General features: G+C 41.7%; 1 protein-coding gene across 1 annotated transcript; it reads right to left on the reverse strand.

The window, feature by feature from the left end:
* Positions 1-3560: 3560 nt before the first annotated feature.
* On the reverse strand, positions 3561-7498 carry LOC142211602 (transcription factor JunD-like). The gene is made up of 2 exons (XM_075280391.1): positions 7227-7498; positions 3561-6809 (listed from the first exon to the last, which is right to left on the reverse strand). The coding sequence occupies exon 2, from the start codon at positions 6628-6630 to the stop codon at positions 5215-5217; it is 1416 nt and encodes a 471-aa protein (XP_075136492.1). The 5' UTR covers positions 6631-6809; positions 7227-7498; the 3' UTR covers positions 3561-5214.
* Between the last annotated feature and the right edge of the window lie 14168 nt (positions 7499-21666).

Raw genomic sequence — 21666 nt, forward strand, 5'->3', positions numbered from 1 at the left:
ACACAGACACCTACAGTGCACGGAGAAGCCTAATTAGCATATGAATAAAAACGGACTTATTCAAAATCTACTGAGGCAATTTACATACAAAAGATAGGTGTGAAATAACCTTTCTAAAGGTTATGCAAGGATATGCTTATCTAAAGAGTATGTTTCCCAATGATAGAGCCCCTTTAAATTGATGGAGACATCTATCGAACCCTGACCCACCCAATTTAAAGCTAGTTGGTTTGGGACAAACTGGTTTAGATGCACTAAACTGCCAGCATGCTGTTAAGTATCTATAACATACTGCCGACTCTAGCCAGTATATAAATGTCAAAGTTTGAAGAGGCTTGGAGTCCATTACAAGTCCGCTGAGGATATGCTTTGGGCACACGATAAAGGGGAGATAAGGATGAGGCAGTTGGATTTCAAGTTATATCTACAATCCATAGCATATGACACTGCCAGGGCTCCTAGGACTATATATCTACAATACATAGCATATGACACTGCCAGGGCTCCTAGGACTATATATCTACAATACATAGCATAAGACGCTGCCAGGGCTTCTAGGACTATATATCTACAATACATAGTGTATGACACTGCCAGGACGATCCTTTTTTTTCTCAAGGAAATAAGCTGCTTCTAGAGGATGTTTTATATCATTGGGTCTTCTGAGACCTAATGAAGAGTCCTCTTGAAGTTGTATGTTGATAACATATCCTTATGTACCACTGTAAATAGAGGAGTGGCAAGGGATCAGGATAGCACTGACCAGGGAGAGGTAAATAAGTATTTGGAGAAGTTTGTTTTAGGTTTAAGTCCATTGCTATTAAATTATTAAATTCTGAGAATCCCTTTACATTTTCTTTCACAGCTGGGCAAATGAAGTGGAACTTAAAATTTTTCCTGTGCCTCATGTCTAGGTCATGTATTTTGTCTTCCTACACATTAGGTTTGCCATACTCTAGATACCTATCAAACAGCTAGGCATTATACGTGCAGTGTATACAAGCTATGTCTTGCAAGCTGTCCATCTTTGTGAGCATCACTCAACCAAGATAGATTTTTATGTTTTGAAAGTAAACATTTGATGACTAGAAGTAGAGATTTTGATAATCTTGAGGACAGCGTATATGCCTTATTTGTTAAAAGTGGAATACTGCTTAGTTTAGAGGGATATAACTTAAAGGGGTAGCCGGGACTATGATATTGATTGCTGGGGCCTTGGCCTATTCACTACTTACCAAGCACAGTGTTGTATATTGTACAATGTCTGTGCTTGGTGTTGCTTAGCCTCATTCATTTGAATGCCATATAACCAATAGATGTATTTTCATTGCCATGAGAAGAGGAAGTGGAGCTCAGTATCACAGTCCTGGAAAACCCTTTAAAATTAAACATAATATTTAATTTTCCTATCTGCATTTCAAAATCTGACTGTTTTCTGAAAAATGGACCTTAAAGGGTCCAGGACCATAATATTGCCTCCACTTCCTCTTCTCAGGCTAGTGACATCACGGTCACATGGCCATACTGCAGTGCAGTCCCATTCTAATGAATGGGGATGAGCAGCAATACCAAGCACAACCACTATACAATGTATGGCGCTGTACTTGGTAAGTTGTGAAAAGGCCACAGCAATCAATATCTCAGTTCTGGACAACCCCTGTAAGAACAATAAAATGATTTAACAATAGCATCAATGTCGACATTCTAGGAAAGTGCTTCAAAACATCTGTTAAAAATTCAATGACAGATTGTTATGACATAGAATGACATGCAATCATGCTCTAAAATGGAATGGGAGTCTTTGCAATTGTGTATGCCATGTCATAAAAATCTGTCATTCAAATATCCCTTAAAAGGAATTAGGAAAAAAAATATTCATCCTTTTTTCTTCTGATAACATTGAAAAAGTAAACCTAAAACCAAATCTGTTCATTTATTATACACTATATGTATTTCTGTCTTTAGCAGGCTTGTGAGAAACAGGTCTACAACATTGGCACACAATGTCACCTTCTTTTTACAAATGATCATACTAGAAAATGCCCTCACAATGATAGATTGCTGTGTGTCCTAAAAATTTTTAGTTTTGTACACAAACTATCAAAATGTACTATAACAGTTACAAGAAACATAAGCAACATCACTAAAAAATGAACTGATTATCTTTCTCTACATTATGATACTACAGAAAAGCGTGGGGTTCATTTACAAGCCCAAGCGCTTATCTTTAGCACAACACAAGTGCCAAACATTGCTCATATCTACTACATTAAAACATGGCGGTCACTCACCAGATTATCTAAAGACACAATATTAATTGTACTATACGCAAACATTTACAGAGGTTGTAATGAAAAATCTCACAAACCACTGCAGCATATTTCCATAGTACACACAACATCAAATACACAAACTTTTCACGTGGGACACCTTTGCTCCATAAACATATACATCAAGAAAGAAATCAAAGCACATCAAACTTCCCTTTACTCTTGTAGCATAGCAAAAAGCTCTCAACTAAACTATTTAACGTCCAAGATAATATCTCAATAGAGAAAAAGAAAAAAGCAATGAAAGTGTTAACCGACTGAAGTTCTTGACGATTGCATTAAATGTCATTTCACCTTCGATATTGAATACAGAAACGTTTCTAGGAAACAGAGCGTGATCCCAAAAAAGTTGTGAGCCCTTAACTTGTCACTTTTCAGAGCACCGATGTGGGATAAAAATTCCACATCCAGTGTCCCAGCTGGAATGTACACATTACAAAAGAGAAAAAGAGGCATATGTAGAAGGGTTTGTTGTTACTCACTTACAAAGTAGCCTCTATAGAATAGCTTCTTACAAAAATAGAAGTCTTAAAACACCAAAAACTTCAAGTTTCAAGAAATAAATAGATTATAAATGCTCATATTATGAGAGGGAAAAATTAACCTGACTTAAAGAAAGTAACAAAAAATGTCAAATTTCTTTTGACTAAGCAGGATTTTTCCCTCCCACTCTATGGACATTCATGTCTGAATTGCAAATTGGATACAATGTGCAATGACCAGATAGCTTTTTAGTATACACATTTCATATTCTAGCAAAAATACAATGACATTTATATTTCGAAAATAAATATATAGCATAAAAAACATTTGTCAAATATACTCATGTGTTTGGAGGTGATGCAGATAGAAGCTTGCTCATTTATAGTCTAGGTCACAACATCTTAACTCCTTGTGGTCAGGATCTAAGTTACATGCATGGACTGGATGTCTGAGTTCTGATGATATTTACAAGACATTGGACCTTTTCTATAAATTGTACTCAATAACAATTCTTATTTTTTGGTTGTAAACAAAATTTGCAGCCACTCAAAATACCATAATGGACCACATGGACCCAGACCCAGTGGCTGTAAGATTAAACTAAAATACAACTTAGATGAAACTGGTCTATGCAATGCAAACACAAGCATAGAGCATGAGTCATGTATGATTTGCACACTTAGTTTGATGATAGGGATGTTACCCACATGTTCGTAAAGTAAACTTTTACAGGTTATACACAAAACGTTTTTGTACTTGAAAATAGAGTTTTGATCTCAGGGCCAAAAGTTTTCAATGCTTTCTAACCACACTTCTAAGTGGATAGTAAAGCAACATGATCCCTGTTTTTTCTAAATTAAATATTAAATAATTTGCTTGGCAATTGAAACACATCACTTTAGTATACAAAAATACATCTAGAACTTAGTGCAATACCCAAAGAATGTAAGACATAACAATATTTAAAGTCTTGCTTCAGACCAAGAGCAATAAATAAAATAGATTTCTCAGTCTAAGCACTTCATTGCCATCTACTGTTACAGGACTTTAAATACTTCGAATATCTAAAAAGCATTGTCTCAAAATATATGAGCTCCCTTTAAATAGCTCAGGCAGATAAGTGCAGTTCAAGAGAACATTTACTTGTACAATTTCACTGCCCGAACATAAGGCAGAAGTGTTTTTTTAACTTTTTTTATAGCTTATGTTATCCTCCGTAACTTCAGCTATTATGACTATGCACTTGCTTTGGCAGATATGTTAACTATGACTTTAATGATGCTTGAGTTCATTTATTGTTCCAGCAACAGGTCTGCTTTCAGCAATATCATATAAGCCATCCCTTTAAAACATTTTCTTTGTAGCTCTGCTTTACAAATGTGAAGGATAAAAGAATGGCTGGTAAACCAGAACGTTAGTAAACAGACCTACAGAGAATAGAGAAACGCTCCAAGTTTACAGAACATTCGGCTGCATGCTTTGATTTCTACGCAAGCAGAGACAGCAAAAGATTTTCTTTTTGGATTGTGTTGGAATGGCATATTTCTCTGATGAATGCTTGGCAGCAAAAATAAATGTTTCATTTTAATATCTAATAATATTCTGTGTAATTACCACATTCTGCCTCTTTCTGAAAATACCTGCCTATGGGAAAGGGAAAGGGGGGGTCATGTGAACCAAACCAAAAGCTTTGGCACTAGATAATACAATGTAAGCAGTATTTCTATTTACATTGAAGTTATTCAGCCATCCCAGTAAACACACTGCATGTCGTTCCTCAACATTTAAGTGTAATTGCCCTTTGCTATCCACAATGATAGGCTCCTTTATCCCTTTTTATGTTGTATAGAATGCAGTTATTCTGTTTGTGGAGCAACAAATCCAAACAGGTCCAGCGAGTTAAATAAAGGCTGGGTGGAGGGAGGAATTGTATAAGCTCATTCTCAGAGGCTCAATGTCACCTATGGTCTCGAAAAATAATTATAATCCTCGCAGATTATTTGCCACTCGTAACAAACAGTGTTGTAGTGTTCCTTCAACTCACATAATGCAATTGTATGTGAACAATAAAGCTCCTTTACCGCTTGGTAGAACAGCTGAAGATGTTTCACCCGTTCCCGACTAGAGTATGACTGACAACAGCTTGTTTTTTTGGCATAGCTGCACGTTCTGTGTTCTATTCTGCTACTCCATCGGCGCATGTTATATTTTTACTTATTTGTCCCTAAATTTTGCACAAACAGCTTGCCCCAATGAAAAAAAAGGGAAAAAAAAGGCAAGACAGCCGAATTAAGTAAATGTTGCAACCCACTTCTGAGGAGGCTAACTCCACGGTCTCAGCTCTGTGCGAGTCATTTGTTGCCTTCCATATAACTATATATAGTAGCCTTTGTTAATCTTTTCAGCAAGTAGAGGCATCTCCTGTCTTGGACCCTGGTGAACTTTTGGTCACAGCTATCTGACAACCACTAGTGACATGGCTCATAACTTTATGTTTCAGCTGAGATACTTGCTCTCGGAGGAGACTGGCAGTGGATGCTAAGTCAGAGTTCTGGGACTTCAGCACTTTCACCTTTTCTTCCAGGCGTGCAATTCGCTCCAACTTTCTTTTGCGGCACTTTGAGGCAGCAATTCTGTTCCTCAGTCTTTTCCTTTCTGCTTTGATCCGCTCCTGTGTCTCTAGATCAATTGGGGAAAGAGAAGGTGGTGTGCTTGTATCTCCTGTACTACCTGCTGGAGGACCAGCCTGGGACACATCAGGTACGGTTTGTGGTTCATCTAGGGGACCCCTTACTGTATGCAATCGATTAAGCCCTGGAAAGTGTAATTGTACAGCTGGTGTAGTACTGGCAGTATTACCAGGATAAGTAGCTGGAGGAGGAGGTTGAGGAACAGTAGGGCTGAGCTGTGTAGCAGCTGCTGCTGGGTTAAAGCTGCTCAGGTTAGTGTAAACAGGGACCTCTCCAGCTGGGTGCAGTGAGCGGGTTGGATAAGAGGGAGAGCTCGTAGCAAGGGCCGATGGTGAAATAGGTGCTCCCAGTAACTGATTCTGTTTATGTAGATCTGCTAAAGCTTTGACAAAGCCATCAGCAAATCCTTCCTGCTCTTGAGTGATAACCTGTTGATTGCGGTATAGGAAGGGATGCGGAACTGTGGTTATAGGTACTGGTGTACCCTGCTGTGGAGGGGCTACTGTAGCTGGACTGGGAGTACTGCTGGATGTAGATGAAAGACCAGGGCTGGCAGCTTGGATAAGGAGGTGCTCGAGTTCAGGAGGAGTAAGTTTAAGCAAATTCAGTGCAGCAGTTGAAGCTGAAGGAAGAAGAGAGACATCTGATGGGGTACTGCCATTGTTGCTACTGCTTGCACTACTGTTTCCAGGTGTCACAACTATGGCACCACCTTCTGCTGTCACTGGAACCGGATTGAGGTCATTTGCAACCACTACATCACGGCCACCACTTGAAGATCCACCAAGTCCAGTGCCCCCACCTGGTATCAACTTCATTGCCTCACTTCCACGTGTAATAACTTCAGAGAATCCGACCGGAATGACAGCAGCTGGCACTGGAGCAGATGGCACAGGAGCTAAGCTTTTCTTTTTCAGGTTGCTACCCTGAATTATAATGTTAGCGCTCATCATTTTATGTTCTGGGGTGTACCTGATGCCATTATCACCCCCAGATCCTGTGGTACCTCCAGTAGTGCTACCACTATAGCTAGAGATCTGAGCAAAGTCCTGAAGATTCAGAGTATCCTCATGAAAAAAAGGAGGCTCGATTTTCACATGATCACTGGTAGTGCTGGCCATCATCATTCTTTAGCCTCCTATCAAATAGGAGTTGGATATATATATACACTGTGAAACTATTTCAGCACGAGCTTCCACTCAAAATCCAAAAGGGTGAAATATAATATTATTTTGTAGTGTGACCAGGAGGCAGAGTCATGAAAAAAAAAACTCCAGGGATTAATGTGTGCCTTATAGGGAATGACCTATGAAAGAGAAATACAGATCATCTTATCTGCAGTGTAATAAGAACTACTGTGTCAACAACAAGCATTGCAAGAATCAGGAGCTGAGCACGGTACTTATTGAGCATGGCCAAGCAACGAGACGTTTATAACATGAAAAGCCAAATATAAACACACCTATATAAATATACAAGCAAATATACGAACAATACATGCACATGTAGCTATCTATAAATACACACATGCAACAGATGAGCAGCCCTACAAGTAGTTCACGCAGTCATGACAGGATTAGCAGCAGATTACTCTGACTACATTAGCAGTGTAATTCTGGCATATCGATGTCTGCTGCCTCTTGGCAAAGTCCACATCTGCATGACATCTCTGAATTAAGCATGGCATGTAGAAACGCAAAGCTGAACCCACGCAAGCCCTTACCCCGCAGTCAGGGGGAAGAGATGATGTGCCCGCTGCTGCCTCTGCACTGTGTCCGGGGAAACTGAAAGCAATGAATCCCCCTACTTCTCACATCACAGAGATGACGGCAGGGGAAAAGTGCACGTCTTGTATGGATGCAGACAGGCGCAGTGCAGACTTCTCGTCCCTCCTTCTCCTTCTGTGTAGCACTCCGTACCCCTAGACAGAGGCTGAGGAACGAATGCACCGAGCTAACACCATGACACCCAACACTTCCCTACTGCTAGATGCTATATCCTAGTTGGCCAAAGGACCTTTCATGATGTCATGACCATGTGATTACATAGGAGGAGTCGGGCTCTGGGCTGAGCTTGTCTCAAGTGCTTGGCTATGTATATGTAGTGTCAGCACGTGAGCAGAAAGACGAGTGTCTTCTATTCATGATCTGTACTATGGTTTACTGCTGCATACAGCTACACGTATACTGCTCTGCTCTTTAACCGCTCTATATATTGTCAGATGTCAGCAGCCGAGCTGTGTGTGACATGGATACAGCTCTTCTATGTAACTGCTCTGTATATGTCAGTGGCCGAGCTGTGTGTGACATGGATACAGCTCTTCTATGTAACTGCTCTGAACATGTCAGCAGCCGAGCTGTGTGTGACATGTATCCACCTCTGCTATGTAACTGCTCTGTATATGTCAGCAGCCGAGCTGTGTGTGACATGTATCCACCTCTGCTATGTAACCGCTCTGTATATGTCAGCAGCCGAGCTGTGTGTGACATGTATCCACCTCTGCTATGTAACCGCTCTGTATACGTCAGTGGCCGAGCTGTGTGTGACATGGATACAGCTCTTCTATGTAACTGCTCTGTATATGTCAGCAGCCGAGCTGTGTGTGACATGGAAACAGCTCTGCTATGTAACCGCTCTGTATATGTCAGCAGCCGAGCTGTGTGTGACATGGATACAGCTCTGCTATGTAACCGCTCTGTATACGTCAGTGGCCGAGCTGTGTGTGACATGGATACAGCTCTTCTATGTAACTGCTCTGTATATGTCAGCGGCCGAGCTGTGTGTGACATGTATCCACCTCTGCTATGTAACCGCTCTGTATATGTCAGCAGCCGAGCTGTGTGTGACATGTATCCACCTCTGCTATGTAACCGCTCTGTATACGTCAGTGGCCGAGCTGTGTGTGACATGGATACAGCTCTTCTATGTAACTGCTCTGTATGTCAGTGGCCGAGCTGTGTGTGACATGTATCCACCTCTGCTATGTAACCGCTCTGTATACGTCAGTGGCCGAGCTGTGTGTGACATGGATACAGCTCTTCTATGTAACTGCTCTGAACATGTCAGCAGCCGAGCTGTGTGTGACATGTATCCACCTCTGCTATGTAACTGCTCTGTATATGTCAGCAGCCGAGCTGTGTGTGACATGTATCCACCTCTGCTATGTAACCGCTCTGTATATGTCAGCAGCCGAGCTGTGTGTGACATGGATACAGCTCTTCTATGTAACTGCTCTGTATGTCAGTGGCCGAGCTGTGTGTGACATGGATACAGCTCTTCTATGTAACTGCTCTGTATACGTCAGTGGCCGAGCTGTGTGTGACATGGATACAGCTCTTCTATGTAACTGCTCTGAACATGTCAGCAGCCGAGCTGTGTGTCACATGTATCCACCTCTGCTATGTAACTGCTCTGTATATGTCAGCAGCCGAGCTGTGTGTGACATGTATCCACCTCTGCTATGTAACCGCTCTGTATATGTCAGCAGCCGAGCTGTGTGTGACATGTATCCACCTCTGCTATGTAACCGCTCTGTATACGTCAGTGGCCGAGCTGTGTGTGACATGGATACAGCTCTTCTATGTAACTGCTCTGTATATGTCAGCAGCCGAGCTGTGTGTGACATGGAAACAGCTCTGCTATGTAACCGCTCTGTATATGTCAGCAGCCGAGCTGTGTGTGACATGGATACAGCTCTGCTATGTAACCGCTCTGTATACGTCAGTGGCCGAGCTGTGTGTGACATGGATACAGCTCTTCTATGTAACTGCTCTGTATATGTCAGCGGCCGAGCTGTGTGTGACATGTATCCACCTCTGCTATGTAACCGCTCTGTATATGTCAGCAGCCGAGCTGTGTGTGACATGTATCCACCTCTGCTATGTAACCGCTCTGTATACGTCAGTGGCCGAGCTGTGTGTGACATGGATACAGCTCTTCTATGTAACTGCTCTGTATATGTCAGCAGCCGAGCTGTGTGTGACATGTATCCACCTCTGCTATGTAACCGCTCTGTATACGTCAGTGGCCGAGCTGTGTGTGACATGGATACACCTCTGCTATGTAACTGCTCTGTATGTCAGTGGCTGAGCTGTGTGTGACATGGATACACCTCTGCTATGTAACTGCTCTGTATGTCAGTGGCTGAGCTGTGTGTGACATGTATACACCTCTGCTATGTAACCCCTGTGTGTATTTCAGCAGCCAAGCTGAGTGTGTGTGACATGTATGCAACTCTGCTATGTAACCACTCTGTATATGCCAGATGTCAGCAGCCAAGCTGTGTGTGTGACATGCATACAACAGAACCCTAAATTTACACACAGATCTACAGCTGTGCAGCATGCATGTTACATGTATGTAATGCAATGAAACCTCTGAGGCAGACTCTTAATATTGCATAAAAAGTGGCTTTCAAGAGGGGTGGTCTTCTCAAAGGAGATGACCAGTATGCATAGAAATATGGAACTCAAAATCTGACACAGGTAACCGGGTCAGGACAAAGGGTCGTTTTCTCAAAGAGGGGGTCTTTTGGAGAGGTTTCAATATATTATACAGCATATGGTAAAATGTGTGCATATATATATATATATATATATATATATATATATATATGTAGTGTAACATCACACTACTTATATATATATATATATATTATATATCTTTTCCTCGGTGGATGAATATACATCACCTTCTCTCTCTCTATACTGTGTGTGATATATATATATATATATATATATATATATATATATTTAGATTTAGATTTATAATTATACTTTATACAAAACGTTACTATATATATATTATTAATCACCCAAAACAATCAATTTAGAAATGACATTCACTAGGTCAGATTTACTGATACTGAATAGTCAGACAGTGGTTTATCTCAATTGCTGGCGCAGGATGATAAATCTGGAACATATCTGGAAAGTCTAGTTAACATTTAACCCACTTATTAGTATGATTCGTTTCCAACAAAAAATGCATAAAACATTTGCTGCATTTTATGTGTTAACTATTACACTCTGCCCCCTTTTGTGGCTAAGCCCTGCACTTTCGACAGACAAGATCCAAAAGTAGTATCCAAAACCGTTACTAAATATAGATAAACGCGTGTGTGCCAGTATTTTGATGCAAATTATACTGGTATATTGGCATATTTTTATTCGGTCTAATCCCATATATGTGTGCAAAGTAAAGTTTGGCAGTGGGAAATTAGGCAATGCAATTTTGTAACAATATAAATAAAATTAACTAGAGTTTTTGATTATGTTACATAACATAATGGTCATCAGTTATGTTATTGTATTATATACAATTGTAGGTCTCAAACAATAAATCCTTTAATTCCTAGAAAGGGGGATTGGTCATAGGCAGAAACTACAGTTGTATTTTCTAGTATTGCCTGTTTCCATAGCACCTTTGTCTACTAGGATCCAGACTGCTGCATTTACTGTATAACAATGTTATATTCTAAAAGAACAATTCTGTTCATGGTATAAAGCTAGATACATACAAAGATAGGCAGACAGACAGATATGTCAGCCCTATGTGCTATGCACCTCTCTGTTTTATAATTAACCAACAGAAAGTTCTCAGTCTGTTATATCAAAAATATAGCAAATAATTTTTAAGATGATTTTATTAAAAGAAAATGTTTCAATTCCTGGGGAACCCCTAATGTCATTTCTGCCTTAAAGGGGTTGTCCAGGATAAACTAAAAATTAACTCCTAAACTAAACCCTCTCCCCTGCCTAACTTCTAATTTACTTCAATTAAAAAAAATGTATAATTACCTATATACCTGGAGCGCTTCAGGGACACTTTCTGATAATCCGGTGACATTCCGTTTCACTGCTTCTGAAACGGCACATCATCATTACTCTTCCCCCTCCCCTATCCTCATTAATACTTACCTGTGTCTGAGACAGCTCCTCCCCTCTTCCTGTCTGCTAGTAGTGGGCGGAATAGGTTAGCTAGGGAGACGGGGGGAGGGGATGGTAATGGGCATGATATCTAGGCTAAAGAGAGACAGGGGAGGATGGGAGGGGCTAGTAATGGGTGGGATTGCTAAGCTTAGAGAGACAGAGAGGGTTTTGTAACAGAGTGAGGGAGGAGGGGGGCTGAGTGAGAGGGAACTAGTGTAGCAGCTACAGAGGAAGCTGCACTGCAGGAAGCTAACATAAGGTTCAGGGTGCGCCGTCTTCTTCATCCACGCCTCCTCTTCCTCCGATGTCCTCGGGTCCCGTCTTCCTCCGGCGCTCGCGAACTGACATTGATAAAAAAAATGGCCTGGGTGCATGCGCAGTAGCCGTAGTAGAAGCTGCATGCTACTGCGCATGCGCCCAGGCCATTTTTTTTTATCAATGTCAGTTCGCGAGCGCCAGAGGAGAACGGGACCCGAGGACATCAGAGGGACAAGTAGATTATTCTACAATACTGGTCAAGTGTTAGAATTATCTCCAAGCTGTACACTTTCCCATAAAGAGCTTAAAGAGTTATTCACACCTTGGCAAAGCACTGCAGAGATGACAATAACTTTTCTCAAGTACTGCTTTACATTGTGCCCATAACCTCCATGGAGGAGGATGGGAGCTTTGGAAACATTTTGCATATTCAGCTACACTTCTCCCATAACTGTGAAGCTAAGAAACAGTGTAGCTGAACTGCGCTCTGTTACTGTTATTCCCATTCTCCTATGTGGGAGTTATGGGAACAGCGTAGCAGTGCTTGGCTGTTCCTGCACATCCCAACCTAATAACCCTTTAATCTTAAATTATAGATGAAAAAGCGAAAACACTCTCTCGCACTCCCTCATCTCTTTTCCGAGGTTCCTGAGTATTGATTGTCCGCTGCATGCGAGGCCTGTGTGAGGGTTTGGCCCCTCGGATTCTCTCCCATGGTGTCCGTAGATGCAGAGACCTGGTTGGTTGTTACGCCTTACGCAATGACTAGTGCTGGTTGGTACTTGGAGCTGTGCCCCCTTCCCTCTCTGTTTTTCTCTCTCTTTCTTCCCTCACCCCTCCCCTCGCTAGTTTTGTCTCTCTGTCTTTGTCCGCCCCTGCGGACCTTCTTTTGTGCGCTATGTGTCCGTTCCGTCCGTCTGGACGTGCGTGTTTGTATACTTTGTTGTTGTAGGCCGCTGTTATTCGGCCTTGCTGTTTATCTACTTTGTTTGGTGCATAATAAATAAAGAATTTATAAAAAAGAAAAAGCGAAAACAGTGTAAACAAAATTCTCATACAAAATAAAAATAATCACTACTAAAAGATTTATAGATGCCCTTGGCTTTTGTTTTCCTCAGGTCAGGGCTCCACGATGCAAAAATGCTGCGTTTTACAGTACCTGCAAAGTTGATAGGTTTCAGGCTAATCCCAACCACACATTGAAGAAAGAAATCGGCAGCGGAAAAGCTGTGATTTCAAAAACGCTTGTGTTTCAATTGCAGCATAGGAAGATTTCCTGGTCCTGGCAAGATGCTTGGGAAAAATGAAGTGTCTACCTCCTATTGAAATGAATGGGAGGCAGAATTTTTACCACAGAATACTGTATATTATGTACCGTATTTTTCGGACTATAAGACACACTTTTTTCCCCCCAAATTAGGGGAGAAAAGAAGGGTGCGTCTCATAGTCCGAATGCGGCCGACGGCATCCGCTGTAATAGAAAGGCGGATGCCGGGGAGGGTTAGACATCGCTACATCGCTGCGACATCGCTACACTCCTGCCCTGCAGGAAGCCAGCTGCGGCAGGAGCGATGCTTCTATTACGCTCCCCAACCCCCAGAATAGCAACAACGCTCCTGCTGCTGCTGGCTTCCTGCAGTGCAGGAGCGTAGCGATGTCGCAGGCCCCGGCACCTGTGCCGGTGTCTAACCCTCGCCGGCATCCGCCTTTCTATTACAGCAGATGCCGGGTCTGTATTGGCGGCCCCTTCCCCCCAAAAGTGTAAAATATCCCCCCCCCCAGCGCCAGTCCCCACCGGCCCCATACCTGTAAAGATGCAGGCTGGCTCCTGCGTGGCGATATCGCAGGAGCCGACCTGTTCGGGTGACAGCTGGGAGCCTAATGAAGGATAAATAAATAAAAGTTCTAAATCACCTCCTTTCCCTAGAATACATATAAAAGTAGAAAATCATATGTCAAACACATACACATTAGGTATCCCTGTGTCCAAAAATGCCTGGTCTACAGCGCCGCACCTCCCATGAGGCGACCTGAAGCGAGCGCTTCAGGCGGCGCTATGCCAGGGCCTCAGGGAGGGCGGCATTTTTGGTTACCTAAGCCAGTCCAGGACAAGCTGTCCTGGACTGGCTTGGCACCGAGCGGTGATTTGGGGAGGTCACTGGAGCAGCGCTGCTCCAGCGGCCTCCTCTCACGCTCAGGCAGAGAGCAGGTCGTCTCCGTGCCTGCTCTCTGCCGGCGAACGGCGCTAAGCCCCGCCCCCTGCACTTCGCCACGCCCCTCCGCTCCATCATGCCCCCACCGCTCCGCCCCCTCCTCCCGGCGGGGGGGGGGGGGGCGGCTTTCTGTAGTTCACCTCGGGCGGCGAAAGGGGCAGGTTCGCCCCTGCCGGTCTACTAATAGTTTTCCTGTACGGTGAACGTCAAACTTAAAAGTCCCAACGGGTTTTTCTCACCGTTTTGCCTCTGATTTAAATAAAAGGTGATCTAAGCAATAGACATTCCCCAAAATAATATAACTAAAAAGTACATCTGGCCCCGCAAAAAAAAACAATCTATGAGTCCCCATACAGCTGCAGGCTCACCTGTCAATGTGGCCTTGCAGCTGTTGCGAAGCTACAACTCCCATATATTAAATGTTGTACCATTTTTTGCTTCAAAATTTTTTTTCCCTATTTTCCTCCTCTAAAACTTAGGTGCGTCTTATAGTCCAGTGCGTCTTATAGTCTGAAAAATATGGTATATTATTTTATAAGTAATGTGTACTCATAGCAGTTACAAACTGCTGTATGATATGTAAGACTCAAAAAATGTCCCATTGACTTTATAAAACCTGGCAATAGATAAAATTCATATTTTTGAGCATATTACACCATTCTTGCTCTCAATTTTTAGAAGAACAACAAAAAACTGCAGGGGGGGGGGAACATACAAGATGGTACTTTTGGTTAAAAAAAAAATGCATGAAAAACTGAGTGTGTGTCCTTAGAACATATAGAAAAATTTTGCAAATAGGACCCATCTTAGTTTTTTCATTTCATGGAATGCCATATTTCTCATACTTTTATGTTGTCAATCATTTTCTCTCTACTTGAGAAGATGCAGCATAAAGAATTATTTCCAAGTATGAGAATTGCAGATAAAAACATCTGGAAGTCACACATTTCAAAATATAAAGGCACAATGGGTTAAAAGGGGCTGATTTATGTCACAACAAGATACCCCCTATCTATAGAATAATAGGTGCCTTTTTGATTAATGGGGGTCCAAACGCTGAGATTCCCACCAAACATGATTACTGGGGTGCCCTTCCCCCCGTTTGATAGCACATTTGGTTAGCACATATCATAGTGCCTGCAACACTGCAATTACAAATGTACTTGACGATCTTTCATGTCCTCAGGCATATGCGGTTTTATATATTGCTAGAAAGCCAACGGTGTGCTGAATTCAGCGCACCGTTGGCTTTCCCTTTATGTGCCCCGGGGCTGGAGATATCGGTGCTGTAAAGCTGTGGGGAATGCCCCTCCTGAATGTACTCATCCATAGATTAATACTGGAGGGGTGTTCCTCACAGCTCAATGTCACAGCTGAGCGGTAAGGAATGCCTCCTCTGACAGTACAGGGCTATGGATGAGTACTATCTATAGTGAGCTGACAGTGGGTTGATATTGGTAACAACACCGATATATCTCCAGCCCGGGGCACATAACAGGAAAGCCAACAGTGCTATATAAAACTGCATGTGCCAAGGAAATAAAACATCCTCTTTAAAGGGGTATTCCCATGACACTTGTTCACTAACCTGCAGGCTGTTGTGCTCTCTTCACTTCCTGCTTTACTTGGCACATAGGTGGGTGGGGTTTCACTTGCACGGGATTGGTTGTAAATGAATTACCACAGTGTGTAGCTGATGTAGCAGAGCTGGATTTGAGTCAGTTTGCATTATATACAGAGATAACAGACTCCCTATCTCAGCCCTTATCAGCCCTTATCAGCCAAATTCAATTAAACCGACTGATAAGAGCTCAGAAATCCTGGAGCTCTCAGCTCCCCTATCTGAGAAGCTCCACTACATAAAGGGGCTCTATCAGCAAAATCATGCGTGCATAGCCTTTAAAAAGGCTATTCAGGCACCGTTAATGTTATATTAAACTACCCCCCCCCCCCCATTTTAAAATAAAACCCTAAAAAAGAATGTTATCTACTTACGCATCGTGCACGCTGGGCGGGCATTCAGGGTGCGCCGTCTTCTTCATCCACGCCTCTTCTTCCTCCGATGTCCTCCGGTCCCGTCCTCCTTCGACGCTCGCGAACTGACACTGATATAAAAAAATGGCCTGGGCGCATGCGCAGTAGCATGCGGCTTCTACTACGGCTACTGCGCAGGCGCCCAGGCCATTTTTTTTTTATCAGTGTCAGTTCGCGAGCGCCGGAGGAGGACGGGACCGTAGGACATCGGAGGAAGAAGAGGTGTGGATGAAGAAGACGGCGCACCCTGAATGCCCGCCCATTGTGCACGATGCGTAAGTAGACCATATTCTTTTTTAGGATTTTATTTTAAAACGGGGGGAGGGGGGTTAATATAACATCTACGGTGCCTGAATAGCCTTTTTAAAGGCTATGTACGCATATGTGGGGCTCTATCAGCATGATTTTGCTGATAGAGCCCCTTTAAAAGACACAAACAGCTCAGAGCTGCTCCCAGCCCCTCCCTCTCCCCCTGAGAGCAGACAGCTACATCACTTGACAAATGAGCAGATAATCCCAAGGGCCATAGAAACGGAGTGTAAGGGCTCATTCACATCTGCGCCCGGTCTCCGTTCTGCAGGTTTCCTGCACAAAACAGAGGCAGGAGACAGAAACCTGCAGGACTCTTTCTCACCCATTCATTTGAATGGGTTTGAAAGGTGAGCGGCGGTGAGCGTTTTACGCATGCAGAAGACGGAAAGCTGAGAACAGAGACCCAAACGCTAGTGTGAACCTAGCGTCAACAATGAAGTGAATAAATTAAAATAGCGGCCAAACAAAGCAGTTTTGATAAAGCAATGCATTTAGGAAAAGTCTTAAATCCACATAAACTAGCAGTATGGATAGGATCCTTGTGATGGGACAACCCCTTTAATGTCATCTATGCACATGAGTTGCTGCTCTGATTGATGCACACCATATTAATATACTTCTCATCAGAATGGTGAGCTATGTAAATAGACAGTGCGTGCTACATCTGTAAATCTGCTTAGTAGAAACCATATTGCACTAGTTTAAAAAGACTATAAAATTGTTGTGAATGGTTCCCTAAACTGTTGGATGCTATGGCTAATATGGTTAATACATTAATAATCAATAATAGATCTAGTCATTTTAGCCAACCTAACAAACACTTTTGTATGAAGTTGTCAAAGCCTTGTTGCCATTGTTGTGATATAAGTCATCTGCTAATTCCTATGAAAATCTCCAGCATTAAAACTCCAAAAATATATACCATGCTTGGTCTTGTTCTGTCAAATCATGTGAAATAGTAAGCCCCAACATTTCCAATGGGTTTTCTAGGATATATCGATAACTTATCAATAACAAATTAGTGGGATCAAACACATGGCACCCCCACTGATCAGCTGTTCTCTGTGCTGTACCACTTTTGAGTTACTGCAGCATATCTAATAAACACCTGAATAGGAGCTGAGCTGCGATAGCCTAGCCCAGCCATTACACACAGACCACAACTATGCTGCCAGCTCTGTTGTCTGTGTTAGTTACAATTCCAGCAGTTGTGGAGGTGTCTATTAATCTGATACTGATGACCTTTGCTATGCAGAGAGCAGGCAGATTCAGATATTTCCATAAAACACATGCAAAGGAATGGAGACTTTTGCGTCATAGACAGGTCCCTGATCTCAAGACAAATGTAAGTCCAAAGGGTAGAACATGCATCTATCTGGAATTTATAGCATATACTCTGGATATAGCCAAAAATACTGAGATCCAATACAGTTCTAAGTTGTCTTTATGAATGTACTGCTTTATATTATAATTCTTGTTTTCTTTTTCCAACAGATATGCAACTGGAATTTCCATGTTTGTATTTTCTGCAGCTTCAGCTAATCGCTGCCTCACTAACCTCTTTCATATGCTTCGGTATGTTAACTATCTTCAGGACTGATGCTGACTTGTTGCATTTCCTGAAATGTTTCCAGCAAAGCTGATGTGTGCACCATCAGACAACCACCGCATTACTGTCAGAACTACATTTAACTCTATTCTACATCATTTCATATCCCTTAGAGATTAAATTTTTGAATAGATTTATTCTTTTCTTTTTGCTCGAGAAACAGGCGTAGTAAAAGAAAGTCAGCATTTAATAGATAAACGGTAGATACCTAGGTTCCTTTGTATGTAATACACACACACACACTTATATACATATATACATTATACATATATATATATATATATATATATATATATATATACATATGAATATATATTATATATATATATATATATGCGTATTAGTAGGATATATATGTGTATATATATATATATATATATATATATATATATATATCCTACTATTATAAATGTGAAAGTTTGTATGTTTGTTGTTCCTCAATCATGCAAAAACGGCTGAACGGATTTGATTGAAATTCGGCAAATAGGTAGATTGTAACCTCGACTAAGATATAGGATACTTTTTATTCCGGTAAATTACAGGGCTCCATGACTGTTATGAATTTAAGTTCACATACTATATTACACAGCACTTACCAGCAGCTTTATCTCAGCCAGGGCTGTTATCACTCTGTGTAAACACATGCTAACCCACAGTGTGTATACATATTTGCATATTATCTGATCTGCTTCAGTGCTCACAAAAGGACATGGGCAACCACCTTTAAGCCAAATTGGCAGTTTGCCAATTTTAACAATGCCTGGAAAAAGAAAATCAAATTTGTCTCAAACAACAAGAGCTATGAAGGAGCCAGAAGTCACACAGTTCTCCTCAAGCGCAGCTGAGGGGAATCATCGATTCCAACAACACACTCATTATATAGTGTGCCAGCGAGCTGCTGACATGCCGGAACAATCACGGGCACAGCACGAGGAACGAGTTCAGTGGCAGGCCTGCTTGACAGGTGCTGAAACGCCACAGCAGGTGGATCATCAACATCAACAACACGTTCATTATATGATGTTCCAGCAAGGTGCTGAGATGCCGGTACAATCACAGGCACAGTGCAAGAAAAAAGTTCAGCGGCAGGCCAGCTTCACAGCTGTTGAAACACCGAGGCAGGCGGATCATCAACACCAAGAACATGCTCATTATATGGCATCCCAGCAGCTGCTGACATGCCGGAACAATCGCCGTGCAACATCAGGACAGCTTGAGAGCTGCCAAAATGCTGGAACAGGCAAACCATCGACGGAAGCAATTCGCTGAATATAGGCGGATCATCGATGTCAACAACCCGCAGACAAAGTCCCGGGCAGAGGCTAGTATCTATATATATATATATATATATATATATATATATATATATATATATACAGAACAATATATAGCAGCACTCTGACACAGCACAAAGGCTATAAGGAACAAAGAAAAACTATAAAGATACTATAAACTAAACATATAAATAAATTTGAGGTTCTTAGTTGTACATATTTGATCAAACAGTAGGAAGCTCACCTGCCCCGACAAAGCGACCTCATTAAGGTAGGACCCTACACTCTCCTGGACCCAAGTATAGGTCTGCAGTGTGAACACAGGGCAATAAAATACCTCTCCTGGACCAGAATAAGTCTACAGTGTGAACACAAAGGAAGTAAGGTCCAGAGAACACTTAAATGGCGTTGGGGAAATGGGTTCTCTGTTCCAAATAAATAGGCTTGTGCAATTGAATGGGAGTGCAAGTCCAACCACAAAAGGGAACCACACCCCTCTTACTATATACATAGAAGAAAATTCAGACAGCACCTCCCAATGTGAACAGGTGCAAGCTACCGTGGCAAAATACATAAAAACAGAAAAATATATAGCAGCACTCTGACACAGCACAAAAGCTATAAGGAACAAAGAAAACTATAAAAATACTATAAACTAAACATATAAATAAATTTGAGGTTCTTCTGAGAAGGTGACAGGCAGACTGCTGGATGCATAGTATATCTCCCCCCAGGTTCCTGACATATGTGTGGTCCAGGGTGGTCTTGAGTAGGCTGCAGCTCAAGTGTGGGTCCTAAGCTTGTTGCTGGGCTATACAGGGCTGTAGAGCCTGTACTTCAGGGCAGATCCAGAGAGTGAGAGGAGACGCCTGGGTCTGTCCTGGAGAGCTGAGTTTTTGATGAGACCAAACTGGAACTTGTTGTTTTGATTTGTTCATGTGGCCGGTAGTAAACCATACATATATCTAGGTTTATTTCTGTACTAGTTAGAGCTCAGACGAGCAGGAGTTTTGCTTTGCCTTCTGCCTGAAGTTAAGGCTGTATTTCATTTTGTTTATTTTTGTACCTGATGTAAGGTTTATTTATTTTGCTATTTTTCAAATAAACCTCTTTGCACTAGACACTGTGTCCCTGTCTCTGACTGGTTGAGTCCGCACCATTGCTACTACCAAGCTATCTACCCCACAATATATTTATTTACTCTTTGCCTGAGTCAAAGGACACTGGGGAAGAGTCAATAAGTTAAATGAGACAGAAACGGCATGGCTTAAAGTGGTTTTCTTCTCACCTGGGAAATTTAAGGCATATTCACAAAATATGTTATAAATGTCCCATAGATGTAAGTTGGGACCTGAATCTACCTCAAGAATGTGAAGATGTCATAAATAATCCAGATAAGAAAGCCCCTGTAATATTGATTAACCAAAATGAATAATTATAAATATAATATAAATATCTAATAAAAATATTATATACAAATTTCATAAAATTGATTAAAAGTAAAGGCCCACTAATGGATTAACAGAAATGTTAAAATGAACTGAAGTTGGCATTATTTTTTAAAATAAAACCAAAATAATGAAAATTGTTAAATAATATGCACCTTCTTCGTATAATTTTATGTTGTCTTTCATATTTGAATTTAGGAGATTTATCTCTCTTTGTAGTACTGGTTTCATCATACAAAATTCTCTATTATACAAGGGAGGATTAACACTACCGTAGACCCTGGGTTGCATGAAGACTGTGGGCCACTTGCTAGAGCCCTTTAAATGGGCTGCTCATCAGCTGAATGGACATTCCTATAATTGCGCAATCAATTTGCAGTCTTAGGGTAAGTTCACATGGGGCTTTTTGGATCGGAACCTGAGGCGGAGGCATATTGAAATACTAGTTGCAGCCATGCATATATTTAAGATATGTGTAAAAACACTTGCTAAATTTGGTAACAGATTTGGGCAGCCATAGGAGCCACCAGGAGCTTTGGACTCCACATAACTGTCTAAACAGGCCATATTATAATGCTAGTGCTGTTTACTGTCTGATACCTTTCAAATAAAATCTAGTCTAGTAAGGTGGTCTTTTTATAGAGTTGATCTTTTGGAGAGGCTTTGCTATATGTAAATTATTTGTTAGACAACCTGATGTTCTAAAATAAAAAAAAAATGCATCTGTGTGACATTAAAGAAATTTTATATTGAGACTTTCCCATGGACCCCAATGGACATCAATATTTAGTTTCTCTACTTGCTCTTCTAAAGCTTAATTGTCATACGCATGTGCAAACTGAAATACTGCCATGTGATAAACACTAATAAATATATATCTGAGGCCCGGTTCACATTTGTGTTCGGGGATTCTGTTCCTCTCTCCGCATGAAAAATACAAGCAGCACTTTTCTCTCCGCATTTCTTGTGTGGAAACCACATGGACCCCATTATAGTCTATGGGGTTTCCTAAGGTAACCACTTTTTGTATGCGGGTTAGGTTTCCGTTTGGGGGATCCCCAAGTGGACTTCCCAAGCGGAAACCC

This window comes from Leptodactylus fuscus, chromosome 1, assembly GCF_031893055.1.
Source record: "Leptodactylus fuscus isolate aLepFus1 chromosome 1, aLepFus1.hap2, whole genome shotgun sequence".
Lineage (NCBI taxonomy): Eukaryota > Metazoa > Chordata > Amphibia > Anura > Leptodactylidae > Leptodactylus > Leptodactylus fuscus.

What these genes read in the sequence shown, in the direction of transcription:
- LOC142211602 (XM_075280391.1), bottom strand. Translation starts at nt 6,630, where the DNA reads ATGATGATGGCCAGCACTACCAGTGATCATGTGAAAATCGAGCCTCCT.